This window comes from Psammomys obesus, unplaced genomic scaffold, assembly GCF_907164565.1.
Source record: "Psammomys obesus unplaced genomic scaffold, mPsaObe1.curated_primary_1811, whole genome shotgun sequence".
Taxonomy (NCBI): domain Eukaryota; kingdom Metazoa; phylum Chordata; class Mammalia; order Rodentia; family Muridae; genus Psammomys; species Psammomys obesus.
The window spans coordinates 2,020,506-2,041,816 of NW_026596091.1; the positions used below are offsets into that span (position 1 = coordinate 2,020,506).

The following is a 21,311-nucleotide window of genomic DNA, read 5'->3' on the forward strand; positions in this document are numbered from 1 at the left end:
AGGGCAGAGTAGTTAGGAGGCCTTCCTGTCTGACCTTCACCCGGTGGGGTGAGATCTGGCCTTTTTAGTCAAAGGAAAATTCCCATCGCCTGAGGGGGTCAGGAGGCCTGCAAATTGCCTCTGGCTTGGACAAGGAATTGCTCAGCAGGCTACGGCCCTGGCCCATCCTTGAGCCTTGGTTTGTCCACCTCAGAAAGCTGTTGGGCAAGGGGATCCAGCTCCATCCAGTCCCTCTTCAGTAGCAGTCCCTGTCGGACTCCGGGACCACAAGCCCTGGAGAGGGCAGGGTTCCTCCTTCGAGCCTCCCTTCTGACTCCGCCTTTCTCCCCGAGAGAACCGGGGTCCCGAGGCATCCCTCCCGGGGACTTTCCAGGCTCTGCGGTTCCCCAAAGAGGGCGCTGCCCTAGCCCAGCCGGATCGGCGGACCTGCAGGGCCCCGGTGGCGGGAGGGGACCGTGACTCACCGCCGGTAACCCAACACCGCCAGGCCTCCTTTCCCCGGCCTCACCCAGCTCCGGCGGGGCGGGCCTCGCGGGCGCCGCAACACTACAACAAACATGAAGGGTGGCCCGGGAGGGTGCAGCCCCCGGCCCCAACGCGCGCGCCTGGGCCACCGGGCTGTGTGCGCGGTCGCCTCTGCGGCCTACGGGCCCCGCGAGCTTCACCCGAGGCGGATCGGCCCAAGCTAGTGGCGGACCGCCCGCAGTAACTGCGGAGGGTGAGTGCGGGACGCGCAGGGAGGGGACAGGCGCACTGAGGAGTCCAACCCCCCTCCCGCACCCCAACCGAGACCGTCCGTCCCCGCCCGGCGAGGACAAAGCGCCCGGCCGCCGCCCGGGCCTGCGCCGCGCCGCACAAAGGGTGAACGACGACACGCACCCCGCCCCCTCCCTGCGCGGTGGCCCGGCGCGGAGGTGGGGACACCCGGGCGCCCGCCCCGCGCTCCCCTCCAGCCCCGCCCCGTCTGCGAGTCCTCCCGGCGCGGGGGCGGGGGGCGCGGCGCCCCACATAACACTCCCCTCCTGCGCGCCAAGCCACCCTCTCCCCTCCTTCTCGCGAACACCGCCGCCTCCCCTGACACCGCCGCCACCTAGCCGGACGCTCCGCAGATTGCCACGGCAGGCCGGGGGGCGGTGCGCCGAGCGTGCGCGCCCGGGACGCCAGATGTGCGGTCTCCGCCGCCGCTAGCGCCCCAGCGGCAGCCAGAGCCAGGTCGGGTCGTCTCGGCAATGCTGCGGGGGCGACCTTGAACGCACCCTGGTTTCCCTCGGTGGGGACCACCCCGAGTCCCCGTGCCCAGTCCTGCCTTCTCCAGCCCGGCTCGCTTCGCGCTTGGTCATGGAAGGGGCGACAGTGCTCGCGGCAGGGGATGGCCCTGCGGTGGAGACCGGGTTGCCCGGTCTGAGGGAGGCGGTGGCTGAGGCGACTGCCGCCCCAGCGGAGCCCAGGAAGCCTCACGGGGTGAAACGACATCACCACAAGCACAACTTGAAGCATCGTTATGAGCTGCAAGAGACCCTGGGCAAAGGTACCTACGGCAAAGTCAAGAGAGCCATCGAGAGGTTTTCAGGCCGAGTGGGGAGGAAGGGGAATCCCGGGGGGGGGGGGGGGTCCCGGCTAGTTCTGCGGCGGACCAAGGGGGGGATCTGGGCACACCACCGGGCTTCCTCCACCAAGAGGGGGCTCCGCAGAAGATCCCACATCCCCGTTATCTTTGGAAACACTTGTTACATCCTGTCTGCACGTATTTTTGGAGCTTCCCCCCATTTTTTAATCCCAGCTAGCAAAGTAGTGTTTAGCATTCACAAACATTTTGCTTCTTTGGGAACCCGGGTCTCCCCCTCAGACACACCTTCAGACCTTGCCGGGGAGTTCCTTATTTGCTCAAAAAGACCCACGTCCTTAGTCGCGAAGCTGGCCTCTCAAGTCTTGGGTCCGGTAGCTGCTCCCCGAGCCCTCTGCCCACAGTCCCACCTCTCTGCATCTTTTCACTGGGATGCTGTTCCACCCCCATCCCCGCACCGTGCTGCTGTGGCTGCAGGAGACTGAGAATCCTGCCTGTAAAACCTAAAAGACATACCCTTGAATGTCTGAGGGTTTTGACAGTTTGCGTTCTGGCCTTTGGCAAGACTAACATGTCCAGGGCATGGGGTGGCCATTCAGACCCAGAGCTGACTTGCAGCAGGTTCGCTTGTGGTCCAGGTCCTGGCTGCAAGGCTACTAGATTGTTCAAAGGGTCTGGCTAGCTGCCCCTGTGACAGCTGAAGCTCTGCCAGGGTGCCTTGGGGGCTCAGTCCTGTCCCAACTTTGGTTTGTTGTCATTTTCCCCTTTACAGAACAGGCCCTTGAAATCCACACTGCTTGTGGCTAGAGTTGGGTTCAAAGTGACTGACTGTTGCAGAGTTTGTGTGGTGTATGGCAGAAATGAACATGGTTCTTTGATTTAAAGCATATCAGATGTATCTTAATCGATTTAGTGCCAAAGTCAGAAACTATGAGGCTTCTTGTGTGCAGTTTTGGGGGCCTGGGGGGACTGTTGCTGATAAACCTAACCAGTGGCTATAGGGAAGGGCAAAGTGATCTATCAGCGTGTTGTCTTACTCCTTTTATATTTGTATAGAGACAGTTCTGGGGAAAATGATTATGGTCGGCAAGGTTTACCCTCATAATTCTCAAATATGTAACCAGCTGCATGCCCCCCCCCCCCCAGATTCACTGTCTGGGCTGACAAAAATTAAACAAAAAAAAAAAAAAAAAAATTAAAAAAAATCTGTTATCAATGAATTGGAGATAGCAATTTGTGTTCTTACAATAAACTGCCCTGCTATTCGTGAATTCTATGGCAAGTTGTGAAGCAATTGCCCAGGTGCCCTTTGCTTTACAGACTGAGAACTCTGTAGATGAGATGGCAGCAAAGTTGTTCTCTGAGGAAGCCTGGGACGGCGCTTCATTCATGCTTTTCCTCTAAGTGACATTCCACAGGCTGGTTGTTGAGTAAGCAAAAACTCAGTGTAGCTCCTTTCCCTTGTCTTAAAGAGTTGCTAGCTGGCAAGTGGCAAGGAAGGAAAATGAAAAGCAGACGTAGCTGATGTGCAGGTTGAAGATGTGAGAATGAAGGGCTGAGAGGGAAGGGAGAGTCTGGGATCTGCAGTGCGGACCCTCACACCCAAGTGCTCAGGAGTCAGCCCAGCTGCTTTGAGTCTCTGGCATACTCTTGCCTGCTGAGCTCCACTCTGGCTTCCAGTCAGACGTTCTTCTAGCTGTCTGATCTACAGGATGGGTTAGACTGGCATTGGTAGGCAGGCGCCTGCCTTCCTCTTTTGCTGGGTGTCTGGCTATTTGCACAAAACTGAATATTCTGCCAGGAATTAGCCTCGTGGCCACTAAGGGGCGCTGAGAGAACGAGGGAGGCTCATTTCTCCTCGGCGAGACCAGCCAGCTGTTGTTGTGTAGTTCACCCTCCCATTGTGCTATTAATTTCAGCAAAATCTCTTGTTTTATTCAAAAATTATGTAGAGATTTTGAAGCTGGCAGTAGATACAGGCCCAGGAACTGACAGCTCCCAAACTGCTTCACTTCTTCTTTGGATTGTTTTCTACTTGATAGCTGAGTTGAGAATGTTGGCAAGACCCTTGCTGGCGAACACACCTTGCGCTTAACAGATAGGAAACTGAGGTCTCAGAGAGAAGGCCTCCTGAGTCCTGCAGCCTCCCCGCCGAGTGCGCTCTTTACAGATGCGAGCTCAAGTGAGAAATGGGAGTTGTCAGGTGGAAAATTCCCCACGTCTGGCTGAATAGAAAATAATACAAGCAAAACCAGAAAATATTGGTCAGCATTGTGTATGCCCATTCAGTGCCTGGTGACTCAGTGTCGAGAGCAGCGAAACATTTTATGACATCAGTTGACATTCTCAGCTGGCCTCCGAGCCTTCGTTGAGGAGGGCTCCATCTGCAGGTAGAATTCTGATTGATGTGTTCATTGAGTCCCTTTGAGAGCGGCTCCCTGGAGGAGCCCTGGCGCTCCCCTGTGCTGTGAGTGTGCCTCAGGTGCTGGGTATTAATGTGAATCAGCCGGTCAGAAGTGCTTGGGAAACCAGCATTCCTGCCTGGAGTAGGGGTGCTGCTAACAGAGGAGAGTCATTTTTTGCATGTAGAACTTCATTTCTGGAGGGGCCTTTGGAATGAGACAGAGGAAGGCACACATTGCATTCCCTTCAATGCCCTGCAGAGAATGCAGTCAGGAGCTTGCAGGAGGCTGGTTCACCCCTTAGCAAGGTCTGGGCCTCTCCTTTTCCTCATCCCCCAAAGTGGTCTCACAGCCATAGTTTAAGCACGGCTGTAAGGCAGAAGCTCACAGTGGCTTGAGACAATGAGCGTAACATTGGGACAGCCTTACAGAAAGGCTCAGCGCCCTGGCTGCTGTTCAGAACCTTGACCAATGCCTTACTGGCATTGCAGCTTTAGGGAAGCTACTTAACTGAAATGCCAGTTTCCTCAGCTGGAAAGTAGGGTGCCAACAGCACCAACTTCTTGGGTTTGTGACAGTTGCAGGAGACAAATGATTAAAGTCTGAAAGGGGGAAATGAAACATTCTGGTGTTCCTTCCTGGTGGGTTGCCGTTCTTATTCTCATTTCTTACTCCATTTTAAGGCCATTGGAGAGACAGGTTGCATTGGGCAATTAGCCTTGGATCTTGCAGAGAAAGAGGGAGAGGCAAGGGAGCTAGCTACTCACTTTGCTAGCATAATTAGATTAATTAGGGAGGCGTGGGCATAGGAGGGCAAGACAGTCGACCAGATTCAGATAGGATCTGAGTGTATTTCTTCAGGGTTGAATTTGGGCCCCATTTATTGCATAACCTTTGTTTGGATGAAGTTTGGGGCAGGCTGTGGGATGAACTTCTGGTTCATCATAGGGCATGTACTTTTTGGGAGCCAATTCCTTAGACCTTTAGGGCACACAAAGTATTGCTAAACAAACACAACACCACCAACAAAAAAAAAAATTGAACCCAAACACACACAATTTTTGAGGAAGCATTTGGCCGAAGTGAATGTTGAGAGCATAAATGCTTTTGCCAAAAGTGGTTCCCTCTGCCCAGCGTTGGCAAATGGTACATCTGAGAGCCATATGAACAAGTCGGCCTGCCTGACTAGGTTATGTGTGGGCATTGTGTGCACAGTGGCCGAGGTGCAGTGTTAGAGCGACGGAAGGTTCAAGTCCAGTCTCCAGAGTGTCAGAGCTCTTGACCAGTGTGTCATCCCAACCTGTCCCAGACATGTTAAGTGACTTTTGCACACCTGAAGTGACTGAGCTTGGGTGAAGAAGCCTGATGCAGGGATGTCTGCTCTTTGTCTGCAGTCCTCATTCCTTCAGGACTTACTGTCAAGCAGTAAGTGCCTACAAATAGTGAATGAATTCTGGTGGATGGTGTGACTAGGATTTTATACTGTCTGCCATGCACACTCACCATAAAATGTGGAGCCAGGTGTGAATAAGGAGCTTACTGTCTGCTAGAAGACATGGAGGAAACGGTTCCTAGGCCAGGCATCGCAGCCCACGGAGGCAGCCATCATTCAGGGATGACAGTGCTTACTGGCATGGTGCTGGCAGATTAGTGGGTTGGCTGGCCAGCCCCTGGGCCTTACCTGACTGCCTCCCCTGTGCTGGGATTATAAGAGTGTGCTGCCACACCCAGCCTTTTTATGTGGGTCCTGGGGATCAAACACAGGTAATGTAATGCACAAGTCATGTATCAGCTAAACCGTGTCCCAGCTGCCACCAGCTGATGGTTTTGAAATCATGAGGTGTGTCATGCTGAGTCTAGGGCTTTACAGACATGCTTCCTCATTTAACCCTCACCTCTATGCTCACTATAGTCAGATCCACTTTACAGGTGGAGAAAATAACACGCCAGTGGGCAAAGAGTGGAGGGTCATAGCTGGGCAGTATTTCCTAACTCAGGAAACCCATGGCTGCTGGAGAAATCGGGAGCCTTCCTTCTGTCACACAGCTGGTGATGGGATGTTCTGCTTTGCCAGTGTGCTGGAGTGGCTGTGGGCTGGTTCTTTTCTGAGGCGGGTTCTTGCTGTAGTTCAAGAAATGAATGTAGAGGCAGGGCTGTGACAAGTAAGTCTTCCAGGATGGCACAGAGCAAAGGACTGTTACGGAGGGCTAGGGATTATCGGTCACTGGCCATTACCTAAGAATGCACTGAAGTTTGTTGGCAACAGAAAGCATGGCTGGAAATGGAAGTGAATGGAAGCAGAGAGTCTGAAGACAGGCAGACTTGCTCTACACACTCCTTTGCTTTTATTTTCTACTAGCTAAAGAGAGGGGAGGCCACGTACTGCTGAAGCTGTCTCTGGATTTGGGCTTCAGAAGCCTGGAACCTGGCAGCATCACAAGGGGCAGGTGAGCGGGCCAGGTTTTGTGGAATATGAGATCTGTGCTGTGAGGTAGTGGGATGTAGGACTGCTCAGGTAGACAGGGAGGGCCATGAGCACTGATAATAGCAGCAGTTAATACTTCTCAAGTTGGGGTGTGCCAGGGGCACATCTTATCATCCCATCTTCCTAGTGAGGTTAGCCAGCTTCATCAGCAAGGCCAGTGTTTGCACCCAGAGACCTGGACCATAACACTCTTGGGATGGAGCTCAGCTAGATGCAGGTCACAGAGGAGTTCTGGGGACTTGCGGGGTACAGGCTTGGAGCAGAGATGGTTTCACAAGAGTTGAGTTGAGAGGAGACAAAAAATGGAAGCGTCTAGGGAGAGATGGGTGTGAGGTTTTGCTTCTTGGACGGTTTAGTGACTCAGACCAAGGAGCGCTTCACCTCGACACACAACTGTATTCATCGTTCCCCAAATAGCCTGATCCAGAATGCCTGGGGGCCAGAGGCTTCCATGTGTGGACAAGTTCATTTTCTTAGCCTGTAGCGCAGAAAAGCCTGTGCCAGGATTTCTTGGTCTCCTTCTCTTCGGATGCGGCAAGAGATCATCAGCTCAGGGAAGGTTTCTTGTCTGTGTTCCCCCCATCTAACTGTCTTGAACCCATCTCACACTGCTGCCCACCAGAAATGCCTTGCTGAGTGCCAAGCATGAAGTGGGACCCTAACCAGGGCTTGAGGAAGGAACTGAGTTGTATAAATCTCCCAGGGGAACTGCGGAGAGGTGTAGCGACTGAGCTTAACTCCCTGACCCCAGGGAACATTTGCATTAGTTGGCAGGGAAGCACCAGACGAGAGATGAATGGACGAGCGGAGCGAAGTCTGCAAAGACAGGCAGACCCTTCCCTGCACAAATTCCTTTGCTGTTACATTTGCTCGTGCATTCGTCAGGGGGAGACGTATATATCCAGGCCTTGTCGGGTTCCTGGCTGCGGCTTCCTGTCCTCAGTGGCTTCAGAGTCAGACTGCAGAATTCTCATTCGTCTTTCCCACATGAAAGGCTTGGAGCATCTGTGAGTTATGATTTGTGAAGTATCTGCTTTAAAGCAGAATGCATCTATCATTGCGCGGGTCCAGACGACACTGGCAAGTGCAACAGTGAGAGGATCCCAGGCCCCGGGAGAGGAGGGGCTGGGCCAGATGACCCACCCATGAGTGCAGTCTGGCGGAATTGATAAAATTTCCTGGAAACAGCCCAGGAGCAGCCAGATGTTGGCTTCATGGAGAAATTCTTCAGTAAACTTTTAACTGTATGTAAAAAAAACTGAGGCTGGGCAATTTCACTCCCAGGTCTACCCAGGAGAAATATAAACACATGTCCGAGTAGAGACGTGTTCACAAAGGATTGGAACGGCGTTATCCATAAGCTTCCCTAAGTGGAAGGCACACAGATGTTCACCTCCCTGTGAATGGATACATGAAATATGGTGTGTTCACTCTACTTAGAATATTCTTAGGCTCTCTTGCGTAATTTTACTTACTGAGTATTTGTGGAATGTTATTCAGCAAGGAAAACAAGTGGAGGGCTTCATACATGCTACAACATGGAGCAACCTTGAAGACAGTGCTAAGTGAAAGAAGCCAGTTACGAAAGACCACCATGCAACACATGATTCCATGTCTGTGAAATGTCCAAAGTGAGCCAGTCCGTAGAAACAGTAAAAGGAAAGTAACTATTAAGTGCTATGTTTATTTTGGGGGTCATGAAAATATTTTACCATTGAAATGATGATTGCACAACTTTGAGAATAGACTAACCCTCCCCTCCCACAGACTGTGTACTTTAAAATGAGTGAATTGAAGGAAATGTGGATCATATTTCAAGAAAACCATTACTTGAAAATTGTGGGGCTTTGGGGCAGGGAATAGTGATGGCTGGGGAAGGTCATGTTTGTCAGAACTAGAAGTTGTCAAACCTGCAGTCCCACAAGACTTGCATTTTATGTAAGAAGTGGGATGTTGTGTCCTGCTTACCTTGGGACACATACACACACACACACACACACACACACACCTTGGCGATAACTCTCTATATCCAAATCTCAGCCCAGTCTTTGATAGCAAGGTGACCTTGGGTAGGTGACTATATTTTAGCTTCTGCTTCCCTCTTTCTCATCAGGTATCTTATCCGATGGCTTATTGAGGGGACTCAATGAGACAATGCAGCTAAGCCTGTTGCCTGGGATAGTAAGGGTGCCTTCCATGCAGCTGATAGTGCTAGACTAAAAGACACCTCCTGGTCACTTGCCTGGTGCCCTGTGCCTGCAGGGCATGCACATCCCTGCTTGCAAACCCAGATGGTGGCGGTAGCTGTTCCCCTCTTTCCAGCTGGCATGCATTCCTGTCCTGGCTGACTAACGTACCTTTTTTCCTTCCCGCTTAGCCATCACCTAGAGTGTTGCAAGTGTGCTGAGAATGGGCCCAACCACCACTGGGGGCACATTTCAGAGGACACTGGTTATCTCATGGCACTGAGATACCTAGAATTGAGAGTGCAGCACGTAGTTCATTGAAAGAACCAGAGTATGCCACCCAGGAGTGGAGTAAGACAGCCCAGCAGCATAGTAGGCAGACGCAGGGCCTCATCCCAGCTGCTCCTCCGTAGCTGCAGGCTCCTGGAGAGCTGAAGTGGTTTCTTGTTGGCAGAAGCACCCCTCGGTATCTCATTGCTCAGAATCAGCTCTAGGAGGACGTGGAAGCTTCCAGTGCAGAACCTGCCTCACAGCAGGACCTTAGACACCTTAGCTAACAAGTTTTATTACTGGTAAGGCCTGGATTGAAGCTTTATATCAAAAATGGGTTGAGGGGGCGGGAGTGATGGCTCAGCAGTTAAGAGCTCTGGCAGCTCTTCCAGAGGACCGGGTTCAATTGCCAGCACCCACATGGCAGTTCACAACTGTCTATAATTCCAGTTTGAAGGAATCAGACACCCTGACATAGACATACATGCAGGCAAAACACCAATGCACATAAAATATTTTAAAAGAATAGGTTGGACTGGGAGTGGTGGTGCACACCCCTGATCCTGTGGCTTGTGACAGTAGGATCTTGAAAGCGTTATTACTTGGGAGAGTTATGGGAAACCTGAGGGCCTTGGGTTGGCCCCTGTCTCTGTCAAAATCCTTCCTTGGGCTCATGGAGACTCACTCAGTTCTGTATTTGCATTTGCTGTGGCCATCAAGATTCCTTCCTTGTTCTTATGTCTCAGCTTACTTAGCATTGGATTTTGTGGAGTACAGCCCCCTGTTTATCATCCATTAGGGGAAAAGCAGCAAGCTGTGTAACTGCTGTGTGCGGTAGGTACTCAGTGAGAATGAATGAATAAATGAATGAACGAACAACTGCTGCAGGAATAGTATACCAACAGTCCTGAGAAGGGAAGGTGTAAGAAGGCCAGAGGCAGCAGGAAGTTCTCCTGCAGTCCTTGTCACCCGTCTCCTCACCACCGTGCACAGGGTGGACCGGCCAGGACTGTAGCATGATCCTCCATTATGGGTCTGTTGGCTGGAGAGAGGAGGGTGCTGAATTGTCCGTGGCCTGCTTCCTTGGCATCTGCTGTTCACTTCTTGGAGCTTTGTGCACTCCGTGCCTGGGGTGATCCGAGCTTCCAGGCTTCCTCTGGAGGTCCCAGCCCTCTGACCACCCCTCATCTGAGGAGTCCCACTGATTAGCTCTGTAGAGTGTGCAGGCTCTAGTTGCAGAAATCATTTTTGAGGTTTCAAAGACACTCTCCCCAGTTGTAAATCAAGTGCTTGAGGAACTGTAAACCCACTGGACGGCAGAGTTAGTGTATGTGTGGAAAAAATACCATCATGACCTTTTCAGCTCGAGAAAAGAATTCCGCGTCATTTACTTTCATTAGTGACATAGATACTTCTATTGGGAAGGGCCTGAGATGAGGCTGTGGAAGGTTTTATTAGCTCCTTTCCTGAAGCGGCTGGAGTGACTCAACTTCCATCCTTTGGATGGCAGGTTAGAAAAGGATTTGGTAGCTTCAGTGGTCCTCTTTCCCAATCTCTGACCAACAGTGTGGCTCAAGGACCACAGGAGCCTTTAAAAAGATTTTTTTTAAGATTTATTTATTTATTTTTAATTTTATGTGTGTGTGAGTGTTTCATATGAAAGTGTTTGTGTACTACCTGTGTGCAGTGCTAGCAGAGGCCAGAAGAGGGTGTCAAATCCCCCGGAACTAGAGTTACAACTGGTCACGAGCCTCCGTGTGGGTGATGGGAGCTAAACCTAGATCTTCTGGAAGGGTAGCTAGTGCTCTTAAGTGCTGAGCCACCACTCCAGATCCCACAGAGGCCTTTGACTGCAGAAGCCAGAATATATCTTTGCTCTTGCCATTGTGTTATGCCTTGGGACCAGCTTGATGAACCAGAGGACACTCACATCGCAGTCTTCTCAGGATGGTGACATGAGTGGGAGTGGGGCACAGATTATCTGATTATCTCATTTGTGAGTGGGAGCTGCTGCTCTTTGTAACCTGCAGAGCTGGGATGAACTGTGAAGTGGAAATAGCCATGCAAGTCAAGGACATGAGTGTGGACTTCTGAGGGAAATCTGTGGCCCTTATAGAGTGGCTGGTGTTTTTCCTGGGTTAGGATGTTCCCCGGGAATACCAGATAAGGTCCCTGTGGGCTCCACAGCCATTACACAATTTAGTGCAGATAGTAGGCGCTCTAGCGCTCAGCGTCTTTGCTTCACCTGTAAATGGAGGGAAAGGGACAGAATGACCTCAAAGGTATCAGCTTCTCTGGTGGCGTTTCTCAACCTGTGGGTTTCAACCCCTTTGGTTTTACATATCAGATATTTATGATATGATTCACAACAGTACAAAATCAGAGTTATAAAGTAGCAAGTAACTAATATTATGGTTGGGGCTCACCATGACACGAGGAACTATGTTTAAGGTCTCAACATTAGGAAGGTTGAGAACCACTGTGCTCTTGGGAGGAGAACCAGCTCTAGGATTCCATGAATATGACTGGTGAAGGCCAGACTTCATGCCCTGTGGCGGGGCTGCTGCCAGGAGCCCTCCGTGATGGAGGAAGGAGCAGGAGCTTCAGTGCTCAGGGCTTCTTCTCTTCCAGAGAGATGGCCCACCCGACCTCCAACTGTTTCTCACTGCCCTGTACTCTGGTTCTGCCCCCAGAAGCCCCACCTCTTTCAGGAGGCCCACACTGAGGTCTGGAGAAAGTGTGCCCTTCACTCCCCTCAGTGTAAGAGACAGCAGTAGTGGGACTCACTTCCTCCAGTGACATAAAAATTCATGATGGAGCCAGGTGTGGTGGCACATGGCTTTAGTCCCAGCACTCAGTGAGACAGAGACAGACAGATTGCTGTGAGTTTGAGGCCAGCCTAGTCTACAGATCGAGTCCAGGACAGCCAAGGCTGCACAGAGAAACCCTGTTTCAGGCAGGAAAAAAAAAAAAAAATTCATGACAGAACATTTGCTGAGAATAGCGCCCAGCTCCTAAGCATGGGCTGTGATTATTTGGGGTCCACAGGGCATGCTCACAGTCTGCTCAGGTGTTTGGAAAGAATGTCACTCCTGTTTATATTCTTAGAATTCAAGGAGTCATTGGTTTGGGCCCAAGTGAGACTGGAGGCTGGTGGCTGCTCAGCCCTTGGCTCTGCCTTTGGATACATAGACACTGTGTTCCCCTTAGGCTTTATCAAGTGATTTGGGGTGGGGGACATCCAGTGTTCGGGGACAGCTCGACTCCTTGGTCTCCAGTGGCAAATGGGATGGGGGTGAGATGCCCGGCGCCCCATCTTCTCTCCAGACAAGGCTAGTTCTCTACCCTGAGTAACATCCCCAGCCCTTGACTAATTTTGGCCTTGCTTTCTTGTCTTTGAACCTGTGTGATTATCATAGTCATCTTGCAGACAAGGACGTAGAGGCTTAGAAGGAGTGACCAAATGGCTCTCCCCAAATCAGAGCTGGAATTCTAGGTGGAGCTGTTGTGAATGAGAGGGTGCTGGCTGCAGTCGTGAAGGAGCTGCAGTGTCAGACACTGCCTCGGCTACAGTGATACAGTGATGGTGAGACAGACAGGTTTCTGCTTCCATGCAGCTTACACGCTAGCCTTTTTCACAGGCTGCATGTTGTGGGTTTTGTTAACAATTATATCACAACAGCAGGAGCCAGTGTGCCTTCTGCTCATCCTCTTCCATTGTAGGACACCCTTCACTGCACAGGGCCTTCACCTGTCTTATTTTTTGATGCATTCCATGTGGCTGAGAAATATGGGCAACTTGAGTATATGAGTGATTGCAGTATCTATTTTGCTAATGAAATGTCAAAGCCAGGCCTGGTGGAGCTGGCCTATAATCCCAGCTGTTTGGGAGACTGAGGCAGGAGGATTGTAAATTCAAGGCCTATCGGGGCAATTCAGTGAGACGCTTGACTCAAAATAGAAACTACAAGAAAGGGCAAGGGTTGTAGCTTGGTGGTAGGTCACTTGCCTGCATGTGCAAAGCCCAGAGTTCAATCCCCAGCACTAGAAAAAAAAAATCCCAGGCTATAATAAATGTTCTGGAATTAAGTGAAACCTAAAAAGAAAAGAATTAAGCTGTGCTAACCCCATTTTCCAGGAAAACGCTGTTTTCAAAAGTTTTTAAAAAATTACTTTTATTATTTACTTTGAGAACCACTGTTTTTTATAAATGAAGGAACTCGGGTATGTTGCTGCTGCTAGCTGAAGGAGGAGGGGTCAGGCAGGACTTTCTACTGCTTCATCTGGTGATGCCATTTGCAAACCACAAACAAAACAAACCAAAAACACAATTAAAAAAACCCCTCCCCTCCCTTTGCTTCAAGTAGAAAAAGCAACTGCTTCTTAAAACAGCATGAAGGAAAAAAAAAAAAAAAAAAAACCAAATATTTAGCATTTCTCTGGTGGCAGCAGTCTGACATTCCTTCCAGCCCCACAATGAGTTCTAATTTTATGAAATTTTATGATCGGCCACCAATTTTCTGGAGGAATTTAAGAGGCTTGTATCTGTGCTTATGCCTAATGCGAAGAAATCTCATAAAATCTGCCCAGTATCCTGAACCGAGTGAGGTGTCCTCAACAAGGACACAATGACCACCAGCAGACTGGTGAAAGAGATCTCTGTTCTCAGCTTCAGTCCCTGGGGTGTGGCTGGGCTGCACACTGCTTCCAGCTGATCGTGGGCTCTAAAAACTCCAGCCCTAGCACAAAGCCTCGCACCTGGCTTTGCCAGGGAACACTAGGACATCAGTAACTGGGTGCGAGGCATTTGATATCACAAGTGCTGTACGGCCCTTGCTCACACTGCGTGCCCTGCTGCCTGCCTCCCCACCCCACCCACCACCAAGAGGAGAGAGTTTTTCTCTCTCTGCCCCAGACCAGCAGGGACACCTGTGGTTATTAAGATTAATTAACATAAAATCAAATGAAAGCATCAGCTTCTTGGTTGTACAAGACACATTTTAAGTGGCTAGTGGCCCTGCATGGAGCCCTGGGGTCTACCACTGGATTGTGCAAAGACAGCTCAATTCCACCAACTGAGGTAGTTCTGTGTGTGCAGATGCTGAGTTTAGCTAGACAGGGGCAGGCTGCAAGGCTCCCCACAGTGCCCAGTACCGCTTAAGCACCTCTTCTGTTGTCTTGTTGAATCTCCTCCTCACCCCTCCACCTTGTAGATGGGAGCCTGGGAAACAGGATATACCAAGTGAGCTTTAAGATGAACGAGACAGGGCTGGAGAGGTGGCTCAGCGTTTACGAGCTGCCCTTCCAGAGGTTCTGAGGTCATTTTCCAGCACTCACACAGTTGCTTACAACTATCTACAAGAGGATCTGATGCTCTGTTCTGTCATGCACATGTACATGCAGATAAAGCTCTCATATACATAAAAAAAAAGATGAATGAGAAAATGTATTAGCATTGTTTGGTGTGTACATGACACCTCAAAAAAAAAAAAAAAAAAACAAAAAACAACCAAGTAAATAGTTCCAGGGTTACCATTGGCTGGAATTATCTGATATTTTTTACTATGACCAGTGTGTCAGGTGCTGTGCAAGCCTCTAGGCATACAGCGATGAGGGTGCTCTAGTTAAGATGCCTATCTAATCCAACGATTTCAAATTTGGAGGGACAAGCCAGCCTGCAGGATGCAGCTGTGACTGCTCACAGACTGTCCTGGATGACATGAATCTGATTAGCTGGCTAGGGGTAGTCTCTGGGACACTTAGCATTTGCCCATTAGCAAGCGTCTCAAGTGGATGAAGGCAGAGGGAGAAGACTACAGCTAGCACTTCAAGGGACAGTGCTACCAGGATATCTGTGACGTACCACATGGCTTCTTCTGTCTGGGTTTTCTAACGAGCAGAGTTAGTTCTTCCCTAGTTCCTACCTTAGGAATAGAAGCTTGTGATCTCCTTTCCTGTTATCTTGACATGATGTGGTTATAGCAGCCAGCTGCATTGGAGAGATTGCTTCCAGTGATGTTCCAGACATGCTCGTGGGTACTTAAGAGACACACATCATTGTTACTCCTGTTTGACAAGCGTCCAGGCTGAGGTGGAGAAGAGTGATGCCCTTGTTCACACTTATATTGCAAATCCTGAACCATGATGATACTGCCACTCCCGGCCTCTGTACTTATGCAAGCTCTCCGGAATGCCAGATGTGCTCTTCCTTCTAGTTGCTAAGAGACAAGTTCAGGTGTGTTTAGGAAGGGCTTGTTTAGCAAAAAAAAGCAGGCAGACAGTATGATCTACAGGGTCCTTCTCTGGATCTCTGTCTGCCCCACATGTCTGCCTCTGAAACTAAAGTGCATAATTAATTCATTCAGAGGATATGCCTGTAGGTGTACTGTATGCCAGCCCTGTTTAGTGCACAGGGCATGTATCTGCAGCCTGAAGCCTGATAAAGGCTGCTTGAGCAAATGTGACCTCGGGTCATTGTGCCCCCCACCACCCACTGGGGTTGTAGCATGGGGTCACAGAGGTGGGTCTGCACCCCTGAAGATGTCCCATCGAGGTCTGGTCACACCGGGGCCTTTCTCCTAGCAGCATGATCCACCCATATCTTTGTCTCTGGCATGTTCTCTCTGTAAGGACCTGGTTGTTGAAGCCATTCCACAAGGCCTGGGCTGGGGCTCTTTGCCCCGTTGCATCATAGGCTGCCTGTAACTCGGCAGCTGGCTTGTTTTCTTTCTAGGCCCCAGTTGAAGTGACCTTTGCCTGTCTGTTTATTTCAGGGAAATAATTCCATCCAGCAAGTATCGATTCCCTGGGGGCTGCAGAAGCACGCCTGGAGGGACTTCTTTTAGCGGGGTGGCCTGAAATGGCCTCTCAAAAGGAGGTGGCAGCTGCTTCCTTTCTCTCAGCCCGTTCTCACTTTACCCCTGACATCCTCCTCTGAGTCTGACTGTTTGAAGCTCGTGGTGACGTTCTTAGACACATGTCTGCATAGCTCTGTTTGTTAGCAACCTTGATAAGAATAACCGGAAGCATGCTTGGCCCGTGTACTACGCTGTATGTATGTATGTAGGCCTGGGCGTTTTCTACAGCTTAGCTCATTGCACTTTGCTTGTTCTTAGCAGCGAAGGCAGTGAACATTAAGTGTAAAATCAGTTTCTTAGCCTTACAAGGGGGAGGTTGTGATTGCGCATGGCTTAGGTGGTGCTGTGTTTCTTGACAGAGAGACTGTGGTGATGGAGGCAGTTGACCTGGCTGGATGGCAACCAGGCCGAAGTGAATGAGGAAAGCAGAGCTTTTGAGCATTTGGCCCGCCCTGAGCTGCAGGCAAGGAAGTATAGGACCTGACGAGTTGGGTGTTTAATGTGGAAATAGTAATGAGTTATAATAGTGAGTTCTGGATGCTTGTGTGTTTTTCCAGGTGGATGAAGCCCACTTGTAGATGAACCAGTTCTCTTAAAAACTGTAGGCATTTATGGAGGAGACCTTTGTCAGGGAAACCACCCAGAACCTTTTCCTTGGGGCCTCGGCTCACTTCTAAGTGGGCTTTGCTCACTTCACGCACTTCGGCAGTGTTCAGGGATCTTCACGTCTGTTATTTACAGATTGTCTGCCTTTTCCATCAACTGTTATTCTTGTTTTTGTGACTCATTTGAAGGATGAAATTCTCCTTTTCCTGTATCAAAAGAAACGCTTGCTCAAATCCTGAACATTCATGAGACAGAGAAGTTAAAGATTAAAAGTAAAGTTGGTCGACATGTTGCAGAAAGTTTTATGTGAGTGCTCTCCTCTGTGTATGTGTACATATTCAGGTGCTAGTACGTGTGTGCACGTGTGTGTGTGTACAGGTGGAGGCAAAAGTTGATGTCAGATGCCTTCCAAAGTGTCCGTGAGTGTGTGCATTAAGTTCAGGCACCCCAGAAGGCCAGAGGCCTCCAGTCCCTGGAGCTGCAGACGCAGGTGGTTGGGCGCTGCCGGACATAGATACCAGGATCAGAATTCAGGTCCTCTGCAAAGAGCAGCATGGTCTTACCCGCCCCATCCTCATTGAGTTTTGACACAGTGTCTCTTGCTGAACTTAGAACTCACAGAATAGGCTAGGCTGCCTGATCGGCAAGCCCTGGGATCTTCCTGCCTCCACCTGCCAGTTCTGGGGTTGCAGAGCCAAGCCACAGTGCCCAGCTTCTCACTAGGGTGCTGGGGATGTCAGCTCAGGTCGTCATACTTGTGTGGGGCAAGGAGTTTTCTTACCGAGCACCTCTCCATTCCTGTGGTTGCCACATCCTGATTCTGTCAGAGAGGCTGTTTCTGATTCCGTTTGTTCATTCTCTGCATGTTGGCTCTGACTAAACATTTTGGAATTACATTAACAAGAAAGCTCTGAGTGGCAGTCTGCAGGGGCCCCGTGCATGGATTCTAGGGCATTTCTTTGGGTGGCTTTTCTGGGGATTATGTTCCTTCCATTCTTGTTTAGTCTTCAGAGCTGTGTTGGTCCTGAGAGTGAATCCAGGGCTCCTGAGGTCATCACCTGGGCAGCTTGTGGCTGAGCTAGGTGTCATGACTCAAGGTCACGTGCATTTCCTGTTTTCTACCTGTTAGTTGGGTCTTAGATTGTGGGTTAAGGGATAAATGGTTTGGGAATAAAGGAGCCATGGTTGTTTGGAAAATTGAAACCTGAAAAAAATAGTCCTTCCTTCCTCTACTTGAATCATCTAGGTTGCTCAAGTGACAGAATTCTGAACTGCTGTCATTTTGAGGGAGTAAGACGCATGCTGGCCTCTTCAGCAAGCCCGACCAGTCTCTGTTGGAACATCAGTCTTAGATTAGTTCTGAGATGGACTCAGAAACACACTTGAAAGCAACTTGCATTATTATCTGTACATAGCTTACATTTTATGACCTGCTTAGAGCCTTAGCTTTTGGGAAGAACTGTCTTATTTACTTCTTCGTCTTCTCTGCAGATGGGCCGCTCACATCAGGCTGGCTTCAGATGTCTGCTCCAGGATGTTTTAGCTGAGCTGTATGAGTCCATTAAACAAATGTAAGCGTTTGAGGGGAGAAGAGAGCTGTGTCTCAAACCAAATGTTTTACATGGAGAGCATCTGGGGAACATCGGTATTTGTGTGTATGGTGCATCAGGGAGCAGCTTGGTGGGGCTCCGCTGCAATGTCTCTGGCCCCTGGTGGCTGGGTTCCACGGTTGTGCTGTGAGGGCCTGGCTCCTCTGAAGTGCTGCCACAAAGGCAGTGCTCGGGGAGGAGCGTCTCTGTGTAGCTCCACACTCTGAAGTGTTCTGGTTAGCTCCCTGACCAGATCACCACAACTCAGGAACAGTTTGATAGCCTGAGCCCCTCCCCTGGACCCTAGTCTCCAGAGAAAAGAAGTGTTCTGTAATGCCAATACCCCGTTAGCAGGTGGCTCTGTAGACTCAGCAAACTGCAGAGAGAAACACATGATCCAGCGGGAGCGGCAGTGGCTGTGGAGTCCAAGGGTCTGGGCTGGGGCTATAGTGTTGACTTATGACCTGTGGGGACATGAGGTGATCTTTTTTAGACTGTCTGTCCTCCTGAAGTTAGCCTATCTCAAGAAGGGGACTGAAAAGTACAGTAGGATGATGTGCACTGAGAGGGTCCTTTATACAACATGGCCCTGTACAGGTTTATGGCCTTAACCACAAGTACAAAAGCAACTGATGGAGGCTGTGGTGGGATCTGGGAAGACCGACTTTATCAGCTTTAGTTAGTTATTGGACCAGGCTGGTGACAGCAGGGTTGAGTAGGAAAGGATTGATTCTTGTAAGAATGAAGGCTTAGGATAGCCATCCTGACTCGTTCATCCCAAGACCTTTACTGATAGAAAGTTTCAGATTCTTTCATAGCTTTTGGAGATGCAGGAGTCAAGACAATGATTATTCCAGTCTTGTACTTTGCTTGCTGTGCCTGAACATCTTCTCTCTCTTTGTTAGACTGTATCTTCACTGTGATATGGGTAGCCTAAAGATTGGTAGATATTTGTAAGTGTGAACAGGATTTGGCAGAAAATGTGGGATCTTGCTACCTTTGCTCAAAGCATGCCAAAGTGGTCCTCTCTTATCTTCGTTCCCCAAGGAAATCCCACAGTAGTTTACCATAAAATAAGTGTGTTCTTGAGAGGTGTAAGAGAGGAAGTTGGAAGAATCCAGAAGAGTTCCAAAGGCGGCATTTTGACCAGTACTGGGCAAGTGAAACCATCACGGCCCATTCTAGCTGAGGCTAGCCTGGCATGTTAGCTGAGGCTAGCCTAGCATGCTAGAGAGGGTAAGGGTTATAAGACCCCAAAGCAAAGGTCTAGGCCACTGTGCAGAAGTGAATCAGTGCTGTGCTAGAGCACTTTTCCGCAGTTTCTTGCCGAGGGACTGGAGTCATTGACACAATACTGTAGAGACATGCCTCCCAGACCTCTGTTTTTGACTGCCTGCGCCTGCCCACCTGCCTTCACCGGCCAGATGGACAGTGGAAAGGGATACTCATGGGTGCATATTTTAAGATGGAAGTGGCTTAAGTGTGAGGTGGGGGAAAAGGCTTCAAGTAGGTCTGTCTTTGTATTCAGAAAATTCTAGCTGAGGCTCATTTACCAACCACCTACTTGTTGCCAGGAATTGTGCTGATCACAGGGCCACTGTGGTCAGGGTTTAAGAATATGGCTCCTGGGCTCAGTGAGATACATTTCTGCCTTTTACCCATTGTCCCTAACTGTACCATCAGTTCCCTACCCTCCCTCAGGCTGCATTTATGCTCTCCGAGAAAGCATAATCATGCTGTGAGACTTTAATGGGTGTGGGGCTGAGAGATTTAACAGAGTGGAACCTGGGGCCAGGCATATACTGAGATCTCCATAACTGGAAATTATCATGATCACTGTTAGCAACTGCTGTGAGTCACCCTGAGCTTTCCCTGAGTGTGCTTTCTCTCCTCTCATCTCCAATGGAAAGATGGGAAACTCATAGTCAAGTGATCTGGGAGCAACTGGGGATTCAGCACCCCAGAGATTCCTAATAGAAGACTCAGTGGCAGGTGGCTGTGTTTCAAGTTGGTGGAATGAGGTGACCCACTGTGCCTTTTTTTAATTTAATTTATTTTTTTTAGGTTTATTTATTTTTTAAAGGTTTATTTATTCATTATTTATACAGTATTCTGCCTACATGTACACCTATACACCAGAAGAGGGCACCAGATCTCACTATAGATCGTTATGAGCCACCATGTGGTTGCTGGGAATTGAACTCAGGACCTTTGGAAGAACATCCAGTGCTCTTACCCGCTGAGCCATTTCTCCAGCCCCCACTGTGCCTTTTTTATGTTTTAACCTGTCTTTTAAAGTTCTTAGAGTGCATCTTAATAGTGACTCTGTGTGTGCTGTGCCTTGGGCATGTGCAGCCACCCCAGATGTGCTGTGGTTTGTTTGGATACTGTAGAGGTAGGTGGCTTCAGTGTGGAGAGTTTACACATATTAGTGAGGGAGGTGATGGAAGCACACGCAGGTGTCCAGTACAAAGCCATGGCTCCAGATCGTTGCAGAGAACTCGGCAAGATGCAGAGTTACTTGCAGACGATAGACTGTGGATCCTGGCAGAGAATGTGGCAGGTGAAGACCCCCAGGGAAACATCTTCACTCCCACTATGCTATGGCCTCGCAACCGTAGCTATTATTCATAACTTTTCCTAATAGCAGGGATTCTATCAGGATTAAACAAACAAACAAACAAAAAAACCTTGTGTCAAATCTTTTCTTTACTTACCATTAAGGTCATCCATGATAAAGAGAGAGTAACCTTTGCTGGGAGGAGTGGCCTCGTGTCCCCAGAAGCCTTCACCTGCCATGTTCCCCATCAGTGTAGCATCTGCAACTTAACTTGCTCAGCTGGCCAACTCCTCTGCATCATAACCAAGGCATGGCCCATGCTGTGCGGTAGCTCCAGGGCACACCTCTCCCACTGTCAGTGCCCTGCCTCTGCCTGTTGTGTTTCACCATCATAAGCATCTGAGGACTTGGTTCAGATCCCCAGCCAAGGTCAGCTCAGTAGACTCATCTCCTTTCTCTTTGGAAATGGAACTTGGCCTCTGAGGTCTTTTGTGTTCTTTGCTCATTGTTTTTCTCTAGTGGTTCTGGCTCGAACTTTCTTGGGTTCATGAGCCCATAAATACAAGTTGTCCAGCCTTGACTTACTACAGCGCTGCTATAAAGAGCGGCAGGGGAATCAGAGAGGAGAGGAGGTCTTTCAGCTTATTGGGTCACACAGGCTTGGCCTCATCCCTTCCACCCTCTTCTCAGGACTGTTTTCACCTGGGAGAAAACCAGCTACTTCATGGGCGGGGGATATGGATTCATGGGTATGGACATGTCTGCTGTGCAAGCCTGAGAAACTGAGTTTGG

General features: G+C 49.8%; 1 protein-coding gene across 1 annotated transcript in view; it reads left to right on the forward strand.

Moving 5' to 3' along the window:
- The first annotated feature begins 954 nt into the window (after positions 1-954).
- The window catches only part of Nuak1 (NUAK family kinase 1), a 70,522-nt gene continuing 50,165 nt past the window's right edge, over positions 955-21,311 (forward strand). Inside the window, exons 1-2 of the mRNA XM_055627951.1 lie at positions 955-1,575; positions 6,458-6,460. Of these exons, the coding sequence (XP_055483926.1) occupies positions 1,339-1,575; positions 6,458-6,460 (240 nt within the window). The 5' untranslated portion in view covers positions 955-1,338. The remainder of the gene's footprint in view (positions 1,576-6,457; positions 6,461-21,311) is intronic.